Below are 20,461 nucleotides of genomic sequence, written 5' to 3'. Positions count from 1 at the left end.
ATGGAACTAACACAAAGTGCATTAAAGAGCTCGCCTATATGCAGTGACATTGATTAAGTTCAGGAAGTTTACAAGATTACAAGGCTGATTTCATCTCCAGGCGAAACAGCTTTTGGATGTAAATCATTTTATTTACACTCCCTAGGACACCACATTCTTTTTACTTAAAGGTCCCGGTTTGATAGGTCTATAATATCTGAAGGTTTTAAGCAAAACTCAGAATCTAAACACGTTTCATATCTCATACTGCGACAATGATTTCTGTCTCTCCAATAAACGAATGTTACGGCCTTAAAAACACATTTTGCACTGCGAATACAGGACCCAAAAGTAACAATAGCTTTACCGCCCAGACAGAGACTGAAGGATATCCTGCCCCAAGGCGGAATAGGGTGGTAACCGCTATCGCTAATGTCTGTGGGAGGAGTCAGCTCTTTCAGATGCGATAGTGCTTCTGGGTCTGTCTTACACTGCGGTCTCTACAATAAAAACCGCTACCCCTTTCAATGGAGTTCAGGAGGATGTTCCGCCAGGATTTTTAATTTAAGAAACTGTTGAAGTAGCTGAACAGTTTCCGATGGTGGCCCTGAACAATCTGCGATTTTATTTATTTGGGTTTAAATCGCCACCGTTTTCCTCTCTTCCTCAGCAGCATCATGGAAACGTGTTCTGTGATACAGAAATCCCGTCTTGTGCTGCTCGCGCTTCTCCTGATTGTTTTCAATGCACTCTGTGCAGCTCGATCGTTTACTGCAAGCACAGACACAGATCATACAGCAATGACGGAGTCTTACTTGCCCTTCAACGTTACCAATTTGGAGGAGATCACCGCCCTGCCCACGGAGTTTGTGAACACCGCGTCGTCCTCCACCAGGGGTGCCGTCACGGAGTGGGAAAATTCTGCATCGACCGAAATCAGAGACCCCCTCCTCGGCTTCTCAGAGGAACAACAGCCGCCGACTGAAGCCAATTCGGGTAAGAGAAAAGCAGTAGCATTCATTCAAAAGTGAAGTCTGAAAACTGAAAGCGACACCTTCCACTGCATTTGAGTTCTTTTTGTTTTAATTTTGCTCGAGTTCGCCATCTCAACAAGCTACTTCACAGTTTGCCAAATTACAAAATAGGCTACGTCTTTGCAATCTGGAAACCTACCGTTAGCTTTTGAGGTGTCTCAGGAAAAACTCTAATTAAGACAGGCATGTTTGAAACAGCAAGCCCTCTAAGCAGTGAATGGTAGGCGCAGCTATACACGTGCAGTCTTCCAACAGAATTCATACACAAATATTGTAAGCTATATTTCTTCTTATCATCAGTTCATCACAGGACCAATGAGGATGTAAGGGAAAGCAAAACTGACTTCTCAAAAAGTAAAATTCAACTTCAATAATGGGTCTATCTATTTTAACAGCATACTACTTATGTAATACTGCTCACTTCATGGACTTTCTAATTTATTTCTCCTCAGATAATTCTGCGTGTATTATTTCACCACACTGGCTTGTAGGCATATTCTACTGGAATAATATATTATTTAGTCTGTTTACTTTATATTTAAAATAAGTTCTATTTGGAAATTTGGGGTCTTGTCTTGAAATTGAGCAAACATATCCATTCGTTTTGCATTCAGTTGCCTATTTAAACAACTGTTTTAGTTGAATGGATAGTTAATTTAAATTTAATTAAGTTTAGAATTTCAATCAAATAAAGTTAAATTAATTATTTGGTACATTTCAAATGAAGATGTTTACTTTAGCAGAATGTAGTGCTGTCACACTCATGGGACATTTCCTCTTGCTTGTATATTATACACCCACCTGTACCAGTTACTCCAGTACCTGGCTGTTGCAATTGGTGATCATTTTGGAGCAAGTAGAAAAAAACTTTTAATGTGGTATGGTAAAGTATGTGTTCCCAAAATGGGATGTAGGTTCCCTGTGTGTCCAAAAGGAGTCTGAGTGGGTCCTTGACAAAAAGGGATTAGAATATTTCATCTGTATTTCTACATTGCATCAATTGCATATTTTAGACATAGTTTAGTTTACAGATCCTTGGTAATCTATTTATTATACATTATTAGATGTTTATTGTGTTAAACAGCTAGAATTTGTTTGTTATATAATGACACTTTTATAAAAAAGGAAACATTGGTCTGTATTCAATCAACATTTGCCTGTAACTCATTGAAATGCAAGCATTGTTTTTGTTCTTCACAAATGCAGGTGAGTTCAGTGATTAGGCAGGATATAACTTGCCAAATTGAAACTGTGTGTGATAAATAAAATGAATGCCTGTCAGTCAAAGGTTGATTGAATCTAGGCCATTGTGTTTTAACAAGTACAGAGTGGCTTACCCAGTTTGATTATATTTCATTGTCAAATCATCAACATCAACATTAATCCTGAACCAAGTCTGCATGCGAGACATCCTGATTGAGCCCTACTGGTAGTTTTAACAACTGCCAGTAGGGCTAAACATCATTAACCCTCCTCTTATGTTCAAATTAACCTACAACTTTTATGTTTGGGGTCAATTTGACCCCACCAATATAAACCTGCAGAAAATAATTGTAACTGAACAAAAGTTTCTCTCTCAGCTACTTTAGGCCTTTCTACTGACCATCTTAATAGCCCAGTAAATAAAACATGACTCCCCCCATCCTCCCCTTATACATCAAGTATTGATTTTATATGACTATTGCGAAATATGCAAATGACTGTACAATCTCATTCATTGACCTAAAATGGAAAACAAAGTATGTTTTGGTGTTTGCAGGGCTTTATGTTGGTATTAAGTGCTCATTAAAAAAGAAAAATAACATTTGGAAAGAAACACACCTTTTATTATCAAGCATAGTAACATTTTATGTTCGGGGTCAATTTGACCCCAGGAAAAAATATTAAAAATGTCAAACATTTCAAATGTCTAGGTTCAGAAAACACTTTAGAACATCAATAAGTAACACATGACAGTTAACAATGAAGAAAACACCAATAAAAAGTAAATTAGTCACCAGAATTGAGTTTTGATAAAAAATGAACATAACAGCTCAATTAGGTACCAGTGGGTATCAATTCTTCATTCAGACGAGATAGGTGCAAGTTTGTCATGCTCCTGTCGACCCTGCCTTGTGTCCCTGTCATCAAAGTGTATAATGTGGGAGAAAACATGAAATCTCTCCAGAGACATTGTGGCTGGAAAAATTGCCCTACCAGTGTCAGCATTCCAAAGGCTTGCTGTTGCTTCACCTTTTGACTTGTACACTCCTGCCAAAATGAGCAACCCAACATAGGATTGCTAGTGGGTCACATCCAGCTCTTTCCAATTGTCACCATACACACGCATTCCCTCTAATTTTGTCATCTCAAGAATATCCTTTTGCATTGATGGTGTTATGAAGAGTTCAAATGCAGACTTTATGTCTTGTACATGACTGCTAGCATATCTGGGGGGGCCTGGAACCATTTTGATGACATTAGCAGCACTAAGTCTACCCTGTCCTTCAACTGGGGATCCGGACCATAGTAATTTTCCATTTTTGGAAGTGAACATGTCAGTTCTTGGTGGTTGAGAGATGACAGGAGGGTTTCTTGGGGGTTGAGAGATGACAGGAGGGTTTCTTGGTGGTTGAGAGATGACAGGAGGGTGTTTTGGTGGTTGAGAAACAACAGGAGGGTCAGAATGTGGTATCTCAAAGGCTTCATTCTCATCATCAGGAGGATGCCACATAATCAGGGTCCTCCTCAACATTATCCTCAGTCTCAGACATCCTCATCTAAATTACTTTCACCCTCCAAGATCTGTGACAGAACCTCAGTGGCAGAAAATATACGCCTCTGTCTGGTGGTCATTTTCAAAATCTTTAGTTGAGGCACAAGAAATGGTTTAGAGTCTGCTCCCGCCCCCATGTTGCGAGAATGATCAGAGATCTCGTGGGAACTATGTTTTCTCCTCACACACACACACACACACACAAATTAATGTGAAAGTGCCCTCAGCCAACACAACAAAAACAAGATCAAAATGATGGTTTTATATAACAGTAGAGCTTGGGTTCAAAATGACCCCAACAACACCGATGCGTACAACATGTGTACAGAACATTGAAAATAATTTTTTCAGTTAATTTCATGTTTGCCATGTTTTCCCCATAAAGTTAGGAAAAGTCATGAAATATCTAGCTGAAAAAAAGTATGGTAACCATATTTTTAGAGACAGTAAACATTGAATGGGGTCAAATTGACCCCAAACATAATAGGAGGGTTAAAATTGATTGCAGTCCAAGAAAAATGTGATTGCAGTCCAAGAAAAATGTGATTGTCCACATTTCCCTTTTTTCAATCAACTCCAACTGTGTGGGTTTTTATTAAATGGTGAGGTCCCTGGATAAGAATAACATTTTTAGACAATCTTAACTTAAATGAGAGCAAAACTGTTCATTTTTCTCCTTTGTACGTCACACTTTCTCACATATTCATAATATATTCACTGCTATTTGGGATATTGGCCAGAGTTGTATACTTCACTGCCCACATTCAGAACTTAAAGAGACTAATAAAGCAAGTGAACAATGTAATGTGATCTTTGAGCGTAATCATTATCCTCAAAACAATAGTAACAGTTTAAACAGTTTCCTAGTATCAAGAACTTCAGTCCTTGGGAAATCTTAAGTACTTTTTGAGAGCTCTGACGCTTGGTTTTGGCTACCTTTTCTTATATTTGCTACTTTTACCATAGGCCTCTTTGAGAGCCTGGGGCTTTCCTTTCACTTGTAGCCAGGGGCTGATGTGGAGTTTTTGGGCACTTCAGTCTCTGTTTGTCAATGTTGAAAAGGAGGTTTGAACGCTGTGTCTTGTGTTGTGTTGACTGGCTGGAGGTTACTGTCATGTGAGCTGTTGTGTTTGGGCATGTGAGAATGCAGCTCATGTCACTAAATAAACTTACAGAACAGCTCTCAAAGTTGATTATGTGCAACTGCAACCACACACACACTCATGGTTGCACACCTATAGTATACACACATGCACGTGTGCACTCGAACAAGACTTGATTGAAACCAGGTGGAGCAACTATTAACATTAGTCTTCTTACATCAATCAAGAAAGGCGGTCTTTGTGAGTACAAAAATGTGTTTCAAGTTAACAACTAAGCCCATGGGGTAAAGGAAACTGATCCACCTGAATGATTGTTCATCTTCCAAAGAAGTTCATGTTATCATTGCACAGTACGGAAATATCAGCAAGGGAAACCGCACGGTTTCAAACAGGAAATCAATGACCGAACAAGTGAGCTTTTAGGCAAGATCTTCAGTCAGGTAGCCTACATCTACACACGATCATATCGAATGATGTAATTTGTCATAATGATGTCATATTGATGTGATAATAGAGGGCTGCCAGTCAGTGAAGCAATGGATAATAGGACACCACAGATCTTTGTTAAAAGCCATAATCAGTGGAGTATGGCAAGACAAACATTAACAAAGAACAATTTTGTTATAAATATGTCTGTGCTGTGTAGAAATAGCAATGCAAAGGTGTATTGATGATACCAAAGCAAGTTGATTCAGTGGTAGGATCAGAGAGACACATGAGCCAAAAAATAGCCAGCTCCAGTGATAGGAACTATTCCTACATTCCAGAGGCTGCCTCTGCCTCGTGAATTTGGATAGCTAGCTGTCTAGGTTAGCAAGTGGTTGATATCTGACAACTCTTGCTTTCTTGAATTCTGTAGCGCTTAATTTATAATATAGCAATTAAAAAATTATTTTTGTAATTATACAGGGTTGTTATGTTCCCATTTACTTTTCCCAGGTTTGTGGTGCAGTTTTTTTGTGTAGACACCGTATGCTTTATGATTAATAGAGGTTCTACAACCTTTGCTGGCTGAAATGGACTTTTTCTGTGTTGCACTCCATGCCAACGGATGGCTACTGTTTAGAGATTTGAGACACGCCGGTTCTCTGACTCTTTTGAATACCTGCTGGTTTAAGAGCCCTTCTGGAGTGGAGCTTCATTTTCCAGTAACTGGATGAGAGGTGGTCTGCAGTGAGGAGCAGTGGTCTTCATTCTCTCCAGTGGAGCCATGAGAAACACAGGGTGGGGACAGAGAATTCACCCTTATATAAGTGTTCTTCCTCTTAACTTTGTTGTGACTACTGTTGTTGTGTTACTGACATATTTTTGAATTCTTAAAATGTCTGAAAACGAGTCGAGGATGGCTAGATAAAGGCTTTTTCTCTGTTTTCACAGAACTGTAGTTCACATGCAGGAATAGTGAGGAATAACCTGGATGAAGTTTTTTTTTAATAAAAATAATAAAATAAAATAATAATTGAGTTAAGATGAAGTAACTTCTAATGCATAGATTTTATTGTCAGAAAAAAAAGTTCATTTTAGAGCAGGGTGGTGGAAAGTGTCCCATGCATGCAACTTGCAAAAAAGACCTCACTTTTTTAGTAAATGTACTTCATGTAGAATCACATGATGAATTATCCCTGAGTAACCACCTGTTTTAATAATAATTTGATAATGTTCCTGTAACTAAGCCATAAGGCTTGTAGTATGTTCTTCTGTATATCTATGAATGCCTGCAAAACACTAAGGGGCCCCATAAATGAAGCCAGCAGAAGAAACCGCTTAGCTGAGAATTTCAACATGGATGCATGAATTTCAAGTTGCTGGAAGAAATCAAAACACTTTGTTTTGATATCATCCCTGTTTTAAATATTTTCTTGGCAATAATGTTTTTCAGTCTGTGTTTGATTACAGTGTGCAAAGTGGCAGAGCAAAGTCCATGACTGAGAATAGCCTACTTTCCACTCCTGTGTGTGTGTGTGTGTATATGTTTGTTTTCCACAGCCTCTCTCACACACACACACACACTGGTTGTAGTAGTCCTGTGTCTCAGCAGTCTTGTTCCTCAGCTGTCAGCAGCAGCAGCTCAGCTCCTGTGGAGCTCAGCCAGCCCACTTCCCCTCCTGGGCCTGACTGCCCGACAGTCACTGGCATGCCTGCTAGGCGTAGGCCTGACTGCCTGTCAGTGTACAGCATGCTAGCTAGAGGTAGGCCTTACTGCCTGTCAGTGTACAGCATGCTAGGAAGAGGTAGGCCTTACTGCCTGACAGTCACTGGCATGCCTGCTAGGCGTAGGCCTGACTGCCTGTCAGTGTACAGCATGCTAGCAAGAGGTAGGCCTTACTGCCTGACAGTCACTGGCATGCCTGCTAGGCGTAGACCTGACTGCCTGTCAGTGTACAGCATGCTAGCGAGAGGTAGGCCTTACTGCCTGTCAGTGTACAGCATGCTAGCGAGAGGTAGGCCTTACTGCCTGTCAGTGTACAGCATGCTAGCGAGAGGTAGGCCTGACTACTTGACAGTGTATAGCATGCTAGCTAGAAGTAGGCCTGACCGCCTGACAGTGTCTTGCATGCTAGCTGTTATTACAGTTTCTCAATGTTTTTCCTAATGGTGCCGCGTAGCTGATTATGAATTTGATATCTTTATGTTCAAATAAAATATGCAATTTAGAGTTTTTCCATTATAAAATCACATGATGTTCACTTGTGTGACAAATAGTGTGATGTTAATTCTTTTATTTTCCATTAATACAATCTGAAATAACATATAATGCATTGAATAGCAGATACAATTTACAGATAGGTAACACATTGTACGCGATTCATATAGGCAAGCCGAGGAGGGAAATATGCTACTGATTTTGCATGCTAACCAATGGCATCATCGAAAAAGTCATGTAGCACCAGTAACCAATCAGATTGTAGTATACTACCTATATCTGAGATAACAATGTCATGATTTCAAAGGAAATACTGACATCCAAGCTAGCTATATACTCCAGAGAATAAGCTTTTTAAATGATATTTGATTCAACTGGGTCAGTCCTACAGCCTTAGTGACACACGTTTGTGAAAGATTCTAACCTGTGCCTGGTATTGCCTTGACACGGCTGGTATAAAAACGTCTAAATTAACTAGTTAAAGTAGTTTCTGATCATTGTTTCATATATTTTTTGAAACTAATGTAGTGGCTAAATATCATAAAATCTCAAAATTTACCTTTCCAGCCAAAATCACCTTTTCCACCTGTGGTGCCTCCCCATAAATCAGTAGTGTTTACAAAAACTAAACAATGAAATCTCATGTTAAGGTTCAGTTTGTTACTATAGGAGATTAAAGGTGTGTACAGAATGTTACTGACTAATATATATTATGGAATGTTAGTAATTAGTATATCATTCATTTGTATTGCTGAAATGTTATTTGGCTGATTATGTATGTTCAACCTGATCTTTTTACAACAGTTACAGTTACTGTAACTTTAAAATTCACAAAAGTGAAATTATGTTATTTTACAAAGATATTACAGACTACAGGACACATTTTTTGCAGTTGTATACACAACCAAATTTCACTGTCTCACTAACAATGAATTCCTCAAAGTGAACTGTTTGCTTCTTTAACCACACGGTTGCTTATTTTCTGAATTCGGAGGATAAAACACGAATGCTCCCTGTGATAATGTTCTAACACGGCCTTCTGCAAGGTCAGCTCCAGGAAGGAAACGGTAATTCCCTCTCCTCCCGGGCGCCTCCATTTTTAGGGCTCGAGCTTTTGTTAGCTTAGACGGGCTCGGCTGCCAATTGTCCCCCACCCATAATCATTACATCCGCAGTGACTTCTGAAAACATTTCATTCCAGAAGTTCATGAGTAATCTCCATTTGGTGCTCTCTAGTGGCGGCCTATCCACATTGCAGTCAACATAAATGTAGCAGTCTACTGGGTTTATGTTGGTGCTAAAACACATTGTCTTTCCCCAATTTCTACCATCTGTATCTGTTCAGTTATTACAGTCACTCGCACATCCACACAAGAAGCAGTATAATTCAAGTGTGTGCATCCATCCAATGCACTTGCCTGTAAGTTAGTGGCTGTTTAGCACTCTACATGCCACACATGAATAACTGTATTCATTTTTGATTTATTTTGTTTTGCAGCTACTGAGGTGAATGCAAGCACAAGGACCTCTGTGGATACAGAGAGCTGGGATTCACCTGCCCTGACAGATGGCGCATACACGTCCTCCACCATCAGCCGAGCTGGGGAAAGGACTCTACTGTCAGTCACCACCAACAGCACCGCCCCATATACTGACAACTCCTCCCCTTACTCCGAAACCTCCCCGTATTCTAAAAACACTTCCTCTTACTCCAAAAACACTTCCCCGTATTCAGACAATTCCTCCCCATATTCTGATTTGTCCTCTCCATATTCTGACAATTCCTCCCATTCTGAAAACACTTCCTCTTATTCCGAAAACACCTCCCCCTTTTCTGAAAACTCCACCCCGTACTCTGAGGAGTTTAACTCCTCCCAGGCCTACTCTCAGGGGTTCACTCAGGAGGGGCGATCAGAGAGCACAGTGAACGGGGTCTCCACCGACGGGGCCACGTCACCTGGGTTCGACCAATCAGATGCCCCCTCTGGCTCTTTCTCCTCCCACTTCCCCACCAACAGCTCCCGGAGCGCTCATTCTGAAACAGGCTTGCCCTCCGACATCTCTGAGCCGTCCACCGGCACCGAGCCGGACAGCACCCCAAATTCGACACCCCCCCTTACTATCACAGACAGAGGGGGCGGGGATGGTGCGGACACCACGCATTTTGGCCACACCTCCCGTGCTGGGACGTACCAGTCGGAGACAGGGTATCCCTCGTCCTCTGAGCCGTCTGTCCCTTCTACGGAAGACAACGCCCCCAACACGTCCAGGCCGGGGAAGGAGAGCGCAATCACGTCAGTCAGCGCCGCTGGGACCACCACTGAATCCTCCACTGGGGCTTTCCGCCCACCAGCCCAGGACCACACCCAGGACCACACCCAGGACACACAGCCTCACACTCAGGAGGATGACCCAGATCAGGCCTTCTCAACGGTGGCCCCCGAGGGCGACGACACTACTACAGTCATCTACAGCCCCTCGACTGTGTTCCCCTTCACCCCTGAGACGGAGCGGCCCGCTATGACCACAGAGGTCCTGGCAACCACCCTGATGACTTCTACAGAAAGGACCCAGTTCGCCGAGGGAGACACCTTCCAAACCGCAACCAGCGCCTCTGTCACTATGCCGGGCTCCACCACGACCCCGTACCGGCCCGGCACCTCTGCCGAGCCCTCGACTCCACCCACCACCACCGCCACCGCCACCACCACCACCACCACCACCACCGCCGCCACCACAGCCTTCCCCTGGACCACCCTAGAGCCCCAGGCCTCACCGTCCACCGCCCAGTACCTCCCCCCCTCCCATACCGCCGGGACTGTTTCCCACACCTCCGCTGCCACCAGCCCCATCTCCACCGACGTCAGCACCCTGCACCTGGAGACCAGCACGGCCACGCCCGGCAACGCCACGCGCCGCGCCGGACACACCACGGCCTCCTACAGCAATACTGCCCGCAGCAGGACCGTGCCTGCGCACACGACCGGGAACCACACTGACCGAGCCTCGACCACGTTCCAAGCCACCACTGTGCAGATGCACGTCAGACCAACGGTCATGCCAGGTGCTTATTTTACATTTCCTTTCCACATGTATTTATTTTTAATTTACAGAATTTAATAATGGTTTGAGGTTTAAAAAAATTGTGTTACTACAGTAATAAATACAGTTAAAATGGTGAAGATATCGGCTGCTTGACTAATAGCACAAATGCCCAAACTTTACAAACAGAATTTGAGCATCTTGCATTCAGGGAAACTGGAATTACTGTTTATTGTTCTATGCTGGAATGGAACATGACTGCAGCAAATCTATGAATTACAATCATTCAATCAACATTTGTCCTTAACTTGGACTCTGGATTAACTAAAAGTGTTGCTTTTTTCTTCACAATTACCTTAGGAAAGAACATGATTTGCACTGGAAAAAGATATGTTTGCATTTAACTCTGAATTGTTGATTGAATCCAGGCCTGTGTGCTTTTAAGGAGTGCAAATATAGGCTACTTACAAATCAGTTGATATTTTATGTATATTCAATTTTGACAGCGGTGCCAGAATTCCTTTGAGTCTGATGCCTGAGTGTGTCTTTCTGGGTGTTTTTCAGAGAGTCCGTGCGGCTCGAACCCTTGCAGGAATGGAGGGACGTGTATGTTGGAAGGTGGCAAAGGTCACAGATGTGTGTGCTTGCCGTCTTGGACTGGACCAGACTGTAGTGAAGGTCAGCCAATAATCTAATAGCACATAAACGTATAATCTAACATCGCTTTAATTTCTAACCATTTAAATTACACCTTCAAAACATTTAAATAATATAAATGCAGTAACACATTTTATCAGTGTAGTAAAGTTAATAGCATAATTATAACATAACAACAAGTGGAATAACATTACCATAGGCATTTGCAAAAATGTGTTCTTGTCAATATAACACTTTGTGACAGTATAATGATGTTATTTGCAATGTTTACAACTATAATAATGTTAACAGTGCATTGATCGTAGGGCAATAACATGGCCTGTGTTTAGGCCTGCAGAGCTGACTGTGGCTCTGCGTAGGTGAGGCTCTCAGTGCGGTGCCAGTGTGAAACGGTCATCTCTCTGCCTCCTCAGACATGGACGAGTGCGTGAGCGCCCCCTGTCCCGTGGGCTCCAAGTGCGTGAACACGCGGGGCTCCTTCGGCTGCGTGTGCCCGCTGGGGTCTGACCTGGAGCACGGGCGAGCCTGCACGCGGGGTAGGGCACAAGGGGGGCGCGGGCACTGCCACCCCAGTGCGCACACCACAGAGCCATGTAATCACGGGAAATACACGCACCTGTATTTCACTATTGCAGGAAAAAAGCTGGGCAGTTAAAGATATATATTTTTTAAATTAACATTAATATTTTAAAAAATTAACAATGATGTTTTACATGATCCTTTGTATGTAATTTTTTCCAGTAATCATAATCATTACCTTATCTTACAGACAAATTGGGTTTTTTGACAAGCAGTGAAGTAGATTAAACTTAAGATTCTCTCTGTGCATCCTGAGAAAATATTTATCTTTTATTTTCCATACGAGCCCCACTGACATAAAAAAAAAATTATTTTTCATGGGAGCTCTGAACAAGAGCTTCCAGCAGCACAGTATGAAATATAATACAGCACAGTAGAATTAAAACTTCCATAAAACAGAAAATGTATCAATGTTCTTCAGCACCTTATCTGTCAAGAACAAGAACGTGTGCCAGCTTTTATTGTTCATAACAAACTCTTTGTTGAATCATGCAGTGTTTTAGTCTGTTACCTAATCCCCCCATTTTTAAACGTGTCTCCACAGCGAGGACGTTTCTGGGCACTTTCCACCTCAGCAATGTGCCGTTCAACTCCACACACCCCAGGAGCTTTGGCCTCCATGAGCTGCAGAGAGAGATCATTCAGCTGGTAAGGGTGTGGGACACAGAGGGGCCAAAGATCATGCTTACACCTGGCACCAGTTTCCATATCTTAATAATATTATAACAGTCTGTCTGCTTGTAGATTTGAAGCGCAGTTATCATTCAGATATGTCAGATTATTGTATGAAGTTAACCACTGGGGAAAAGTTTTCTGCATTTGTGTGTTTATTTTGTTTCTTTGTTGGCAAGGCTTTTATAAGACACATTTACACATCATTGGCATTTACACACAATTGTCTCATATAGCCACACTTCGAAGCACACAATGATTATAGTAACCATGTCTTTTTGCTGCCCATAATTACTGACTGCCACTTTACAATTTTACTGTTAGGATTTTCTTTCATAGATATACACACATAGGGAGCAAATTCATCAATATAAATGTGTGTGTGTGTGTGTGTGTGTGTGTAACTATAACATCAGCTAAGCCTAGCAGATTGAGAACTTGACTGTTAACCAAGTTAACGTTTCTAGTTCAAGCCTAAGGTGGTGTAATGTTTTTGAAGCCTTGAACAAAGTTCAAAACCTAAAGAATGTAAGCATGTAAACTGCTTGAATTTTCTTGATGCTGTGTGTGTAACATGTCTCAATATGTCTGTGTTGCATGTTTTTAGCTCAACGCTTCACTTTCCGTTTTGAAGGGCTACAGTCGATCCACACTGAATAAAAGGTGATCCCCTATTCCCTCTCCTGAAACTCTGGTCCTGTGGGTGTCTGTAGACCGGGAGGGTGCAGTGAGCGTGTTCCTGTCGTATTTCTCTCCCTAGCGAGGGGGATGGGGTGCAGATCTCAGCCGTGCACACGTTCGCCATGTCGGCCGACGTGACCAGCGAGCTCGTGACGAAGAAAATCGAGGCGTTCCTGGAGAGCTGCAGCCAGGCTGTGGGGCACTGCAAGGTGGCTCTGCATCACTCTCTGCTCTACAAAGGTAGACACTCTCTCCACTTACCTCTTTCACTCTTATCGCTCGCTGTGATACAAACATACAGTCAGAAAAGGCTAAACTTTACACCTTACAACAACCTGGGAGAGTCATCACAGGGTGTGTACTGTCTGTATCTCCCCTACACTCCTACAAAGCAGTGAAACACGTGCCAGTGTAGTGAGGTTAATTTCAAGTTTATTCAGAACAACTGAGTTAAACAACCAGTCAGAATTCTGTATGTCTGTAGAGCCCAACTTAGTGAAATAACATAGACATGACAATGGTTACAAAATAAAGGGTATATATTTATTGGCTATGATAATGAATATGTCAATATAAGCTAATTTAAAACAATAATTTGCATAACATGAGGAATAATATTATACGATTCTTAATCAGAGGAAGTGATAATTTGGCCTAACTGATCAAGCAGAGAGTTTATTGCAGGGTCACTAGAGGAAGGGGACAGGCACATCATCATGCCTTGGTTGACCAAAAAATGTTAAAGGTGAGCGTAACTCAGCAGAGGGTCAGTCCCGTGGTCAGGAAGCCAGAGGCCACAAATGTTCCTGTGCGTAGTTACATTGTTATACAATTTTGTTGTGTTCCATCGAGTTTCCTTCACCTCCTCCTTTAGAACAGAAAAAAAATTGGGGAACACGGCTTAAAACTCTTCAGCTCTTTAGCTGCTAAAGCTAACAGGAGAGTCCAAGCTAGGTTTTGAGGGGAGATAAAGTCTGTAGTTTTTAGATTGTCAGAAAAATGGTGTTTTAACACCAGGTCTGAACTTCATTTTCCATCAGCACCTTTGTGAAATTCTCAAGAGCAGTGTTAAGCACATATTATTGGGTGCAGTATAGCATACTGATTTATGGAGATGCATACTGCTGTCAGTGCCTTAACTAAGACACACTGGGCACATAAATTGTGTAAGAATATTCGGCACATGGAAGTGATTTTTAGGAGGGAACCATGCATTGTAATACTAGTGAAATGAAAGGAGAATATCCTGTAGAGTGTCTGATGCCCATGTTACTCTATGCAGCTGAGAGCCTCTGTATTGCGATGGGGACCCAGTGTGACCCAGAGCGGACCAACTGCACTGACGCTGATGGCACCACTTCCTGCCAGTGTCACGCCGGATACTTCAAACACAACATTGAAGACCTGACCTGCAGAGGTAGGTGCTGGTTGTGGGTGGGCTATGCACAGGTGCAGTATCTGTAAGTAGTGACAGAACATTGAGATTCATAATCCCCATTATGGCTGGGCCTTTCCACCAAATCTATTCCCCACACCAAAACACGATTGGTATGTTTTCTGAAGCTTCACACTTCCTGCTTTGCTGATACTTTGTTGGCATTTTCACTTTAGTACCCCCCCCCCCCCCCTTTTGGTGCAAGGGCTAGAACTATTTCTCTCTGTTGCAGCCAAAAAAGGGGATTACGTGTAAGTTTAATCACTTTTGAGGGGACACTCTAAACTCAATCAGAAATTGATGTGACGCATTTCCAACTCACCCAGAGCATGAGTTCATTTTAATATTGTGAACATTTCCCATAATAACCTCAATGACTAACAAGCTCTCCATCTCATCTCTACAGTACTTCTCCATGGCTTTGATCGTAATCTTTTTTGTGTTTGTTGCACAGAATGTGAGGACGGCTTTAAACTGGAAAATGGCACCTGTGTTCGGTACGTTTTTTAAACTTATATTGAATGGTTTATTATATTGTAACACATAAAAAATTAAAGAACAACTGTATTTTTCAGAAACCACAGTTCACATCTTGTTTGTTTTTCCTACAGGTGTATGTTTGGATTTGGAGGGTTTAACTGTGGAAATTGTAAGTTGAGTCTTTAAACACAGGTTCATATACAGAGCACAGATGTAGTTTGAGCTCAGATGTTGTAGAGAGTTCCACGTTCAGGTATATTCTAAGTGAGGCAGTACTGCTATCCTGGGCTGCCTTGGATATTTAAACATTACTAATAGAAATGATCAAGTTTTTAAGAAGTTCATTTTTACTTTTGCCTGGCCTCAGTCAACATTTGACTATTACTTGCAGGCAGTTTCTTTCATTGAATAGTCTCAAATTACTCTCTTAATGTGTGAATTCAATCAGCATTTATCTTTAGCACTACAATCTGTTCTTCACAAACTCAGTTTGGTCAGTTAGTTTTAGGAATCTGTCATACTTGTCAGTCTTATCACTTTAAGTTTTATATTGATTGAATCCCAGTCTGTGTTTAAGAGAAGTATCTATTAGAATTGTTTTTGGTGAAAAACGTATAAGCTGATTTGTGAAAAATGTCAGTTTTATCACTGTGATCACAGAAGCATGCCCTTAACATGGATCAGTGGGCCAGTCAGATAGCTGCAGGAGCGGCTTTTTCCTTAAGTGTACCTTCTTTGTGTGTTTTTAGTTTATAAGCTGATCACAGTGGTGGTGTCCCCTGCTGGTGGAGTCCTGCTCCTGATCCTCATCATCGCCCTGATCGTCACATGCTGCAGGTAAGCCACCAGACATTTTGGTACCCACAAAAAGATCTCCCAGGCCGCCCCATAACAGTACTATATTTTGAAGACCCCTGTCAGTCAGAGGCCTTGGAATCATCCTAACCCCCCCTCCCCTCCACACGGCGCCCCTGGCCAAAATCACAGTATCAGCCAAATCAGTGAAACAATCAGACTCGGTACATAAAATGTACTTTCCTGTACATTGCATTACAATGCATTCATCCTGTAGAAACTCAGATCCAACGGGATTAACAAAATATGCTTGTCATGTACACAGTAAATAAACATATTTTGTGTCATAAGTGTATTGTGTGACATTGTGAAAACAATGTTTTTGACTGCTGCGAAACTGGCATAAAATTACAATAGCTTATTTTTTATGTGGCAAGTCAACAATTTGCCTAAATCTCATTTGTGTTGTGTTCCCAGGAAAGACAAAAATGATATCAGCAAAATTATTTTCAAGAGCGGAGATTTTCAGTTGTCTCCGTATGCTGAGTATCCCAAGAATAATCGAGTATCGATGGAGTGGGGGAGGGAAACTATCGAGATGCAGGAGAATGGGAGTACCAAAAACCTTCTGCAGATGACTGACATCTATTACTCAGTACGTACGTTTTTATTACTCGCTGTGTATGGGGTTTCATTACTCGGTATGTATGGGGTTTTATTACCCAGTATGTATGGGGTTTCATTACCCAGTATGTATGGGGTTTTATTACCCAGTATGTATGGGGTTTTATTACCCAGTATGTATGGGGTTTCATTACCCAGTATGTATTTGGGTTTTATTACCCAGTATGTATGGGGTTTTATTACCCAGTATGTACGGGGTTTTATTACCCAGTATGTACGGGGTTTTATTACCCAGTATGTATGGGGTTTTATTACCCAGTATGTATGGGGTTTTATTACCCAGTATGTATGGGGTTTCATTACCCAGTATGTATTGGGTTTTATTACCCAGTATGTATGGGGTTTCATTACCCAGTATGTATTGGGTTTTATTACCCAGTATGTATGGGGTTTTATTACCCAGTATGTATGGGGTTTTATTACCCAGTATGTATGGGGTTTTATTACTCAGTATGTATGGGGTTTCATTACCCAGTATGTATGGGGTTTTATTACTCAGTATGTATTGGGTTTCATTACGAAATATGTGTGATTACTTTGTATGGTGTTTACATTACTATATATGTATGATGTTTATATTACTTAGTATGTATGCAGTTAATATTACTAAATATGTACGTGTGGTGTTTATATTGGTATATCCAGTATATCCATATTATTATCATGCCTATACACATATAATGCATGGCTGTCAACCTCAGAATGTTACTAAAATTCATGAAATAGTCACGTGAGGCTTATGGTGATAGTAAAATTTAATCATTTTAATCAGTATCAGTATCACTAAGGCAGTAAGGAAAGTCACATAGTTATTTATATTGACGTGTAGAGTTTCCTCTCCCCAATTTTAAATGGTCTGTATTTTGGTTTTTTGTAGCCTGCGCTGCGTAACCCGGAGCTGGAGCGGAGTGGGCTGTACCCGTTCTCTGGAATGCCAGGCTCCCGCCACTCCTGCATCTACCCCGCCCAGTGGAACCCCTCCTTTATCAGCGATGACACACGGCGGAGGGACTACTTTTAACCAGTGGGAGGAGTCAGTGAGACTCAGTCAGGTGACAGACTGTTATGGATCACTAGTCGGGTATATGGTGTGGTTGCGGTCACTTCCTGTTTGAAACTGACAAAATGTGTGCTGGACAGACCACTAAATGGCAAATGAATGTGAACTTTTTATATACGTGTATATATATATATATATATATATATTGTTTCTTGGAGAGGGCTTCCAGATTTTGCGACTGGCTGAAAATAGATTAACCTGTCAAAGAAATCAAATTCTAATATTTAGTGCTGTGACGGAATGTTCATAGAACCTTCCGGCCTTTTCCCTGCCTCTGTTACAAATGAACCGAGGACTTTCAACAAGTGTTATATTTATGACTATTTTATGATTAAGTTTTTTTTGCAGAAAATAATGTATACTGGCAATATGTAGGGTGATGCTGTATGCATGTAAACACCAACAGGTTTGCACTTGAACCATTGAAATTGCAGGTTTGATCATCATTGATGACCAAAGTTGTAATATGCCCTAAATTGTTTATTTTAGGTTTGGGAATGCATGTTATGATTTTACAGGAGTGGATGCAAGTTTTCTTTAAGCATGTTGTGAAAATTGCTTGTGTGTGTCTGTGTGTGTGTGTATACATGTGCCTGTGTGGCAGATTATTTTATTGTAGAATAGAGAAAGTATTCAATTTTACAGTATTTTGGAATAGTGAGGTGTGCTACATGTGTTTTTTAGTCCATAGAAAATTACACTAGGAACACTAGATCCCTTGAAGGTGATATTTGACAGAGTTCATTCTCATTAAATTTTTCCTGAAAAAAAACATTGTCTTTGCAAAATTGGAAGGGAAATCTACAAACATTCTTTTAAAATCCTTCAATCAAGCAAATTAGATTTGAACTGAAAAAATGTGATCTCTGGAAAAATTGAAAAAAGATGACATTGTATTTTGTAGTTTTCTTAAGAACAAGTTTTTGTAAAGAAACCCTGGAGAAGGTATTTCATTTGACATACCATGATCAAACTGACAGAACAGCACTTAGAGTATTTAAAGTTTTGTACTTCCAAGCAGGCACATGAGGCTTTCTCACACAACAATGCTGTAATCGTTTTTACCACACTGAGATGCATTGGCATTGGATAACTTTTATTCTGTAATTTAAGAAGCTTTTAATTCTTTATTAGTCATCAGTCAAGAATAATTTCCGCTGAGAAATGTAAACATTTTTTGCCTGTTATTCCAAGTGGATACTGGTGTTCCCCAAAGACCACTGTTCACAACAAATGTGTCACCTGCCTGTCAGAATGCAGCAAGATAATTTGAAGACCTTGTATTTTTGTACATGGATTGTTTGTGCCAAGTATCACACAAATGTTTTTTATATGAGATGTACTATATTTTTAACTAGTCTTTCTAGTCTCAAAACCTTACTTTTTCCATCCTTTTAATATGAATTGTCCTTCAATTCTGGCGTTGTAGTCAGACATACATATTGCAAGAATAAAAGATGAACCCTTTGCAAGTTGTGTTTATATATGTATTTAATCTTTGTAAGAAATCTTTCACCTTTTTTCTTCAATTTTGGAATGTCTGGTTTTATTTGTTGACCACAGGACACGTACACAGTTTGCTTATTTTTTATCTAATAACCCAAGACACAAGAATTAAAGGCTGCTCACCAATTTGTTATGTATTATTTAATATATTCATTATATGTTTTCTGGGTTTTTCTTTTCCATCCACACACTATGTGGCACAGTGCCCACACCCATGACTGTGCCAAAGCGCAATAGCCATTTGAGAACCAAGAACAATTCCAAATATTGAAGTGATTATAACTTATATTTTGCATTGTGCACACATTTACTCTCAGAATTTAGCTTATGACTATTTTCTAAATTAAATATCATTATTGTTCAGGGATCTTCTGTTTCAGTTCATTTTGTGCTACAGTCTCCATTTTATTATGGTATAGGAGGTAGAGCTGCTACCGGTAAATCAAGGAATCAATATTCAGGTAATTCAGAGTTTCAGTAATTAAGAATTTAAAACTGTTTTAGTTTTTCATAAATATTTTTTACAATGCTGGAACATATGAGAAATATCTAAAAAATCTGTGAATTCTGTAAATCTTTGGACTTGGAATGGCACAGACTCACAGACAGAATTTGCCTACTCTGCTTCATTTTCATTGAAATGATATCACAGAGCTACATTTGGTTTTCAAAGCATGAGAGTCTTGATCACTGCAGCTCTTGTAACCTTTTTTGGGGAAGCACATGCAAATCATATGCAAATTAAAGCTTCTCCATCAAGGTACCTCCATATTACCCAAAATTAATTTGAGTTGGTATGTGTTTGCATGTTTGTGGTTGTGTGTTTTTGAGGGTGCAGGTGGTGCAGCACCTTTGTGATTGAGTCTTTGTACAGTGTACACTACAAATAAAATTTTATTAAATTTAGTTTATTATCTGTTGTAAGGATTAAATAGGATGGCATACTGTAGGCTAGAGCACACATTTTCAATCGAGTAACAACGGCAGACCAATATTAATGGAAAACATGAAGCTAATATAAAGTGGCATCACCAGGTAGGTACTATTTGTGAAACTCGGCAGTTTATGCTATTAGCCCTATTGACAAGCCAAAGTTAATTTATCATTCTTATAGTCCTTAATTAAAAGATCAATAAAATAGTTAATTTAGTTATATTTAATCAGAGGGGTGTAGTAAAAAGGTTGACTTACAAAGAAAACTTTGAAAACATTCTCTGGAGAGCTTTGAAGCTTAAGATTACTGGTGACCCACATCATGTCTGCACAGCTGAGATCATAGATCACAGAGTTTCACAGATGAGCCACATAGTTTTTTTTCTTTGTTACGCTCTTTAAAAACTGTTTTTCAAATAAGA

General features: G+C 40.5%; 1 protein-coding gene across 1 annotated transcript; it reads left to right on the top strand.

Moving 5' to 3' along the window:
- Window positions 1-434: 434 nt before the first annotated feature.
- heg1 (heart development protein with EGF-like domains 1) lies at window positions 435-19,469 on the top strand. The gene is made up of 13 exons (XM_035394372.1): window positions 435-975; window positions 9,014-10,579; window positions 11,122-11,235; window positions 11,628-11,750; window positions 12,338-12,441; window positions 13,073-13,128; window positions 13,226-13,386; window positions 14,429-14,563; window positions 15,036-15,078; window positions 15,193-15,230; window positions 15,811-15,898; window positions 16,334-16,511; window positions 17,418-19,469. The coding sequence occupies exons 1-13, from the start codon at window positions 657-659 to the stop codon at window positions 17,559-17,561; spliced, it is 3,069 nt and encodes a 1,022-aa protein (XP_035250263.1). The 5' UTR covers window positions 435-656; the 3' UTR covers window positions 17,562-19,469.
- Window positions 19,470-20,461: the final 992 nt, after the last annotated feature.

The sequence above is a fragment of the Anguilla anguilla genome, chromosome 15 (genome assembly GCF_013347855.1).
Source record: "Anguilla anguilla isolate fAngAng1 chromosome 15, fAngAng1.pri, whole genome shotgun sequence".
Lineage (NCBI taxonomy): Eukaryota > Metazoa > Chordata > Actinopteri > Anguilliformes > Anguillidae > Anguilla > Anguilla anguilla.
This window is presented reverse-complemented; position numbering and strand designations above follow the sequence as displayed.

Coding starts and splice junctions, on each gene's coding strand:
- heg1 (XM_035394372.1), top strand. CDS start 657: ATGGAAACGTGTTCTGTGATACAGAAATCCCGTCTTGTGCTGCTCGCG. Junction 14,564..15,035: donor TGAAGACCTGACCTGCAGAG/GTAGGTGCTGGT, acceptor TTTGTTGCACAG/AATGTGAGGACGGCTTTAAA. Junction 15,079..15,192: donor GAAAATGGCACCTGTGTTCG/GTACGTTTTTTA, acceptor TTTTTCCTACAG/GTGTATGTTTGGATTTGGAG.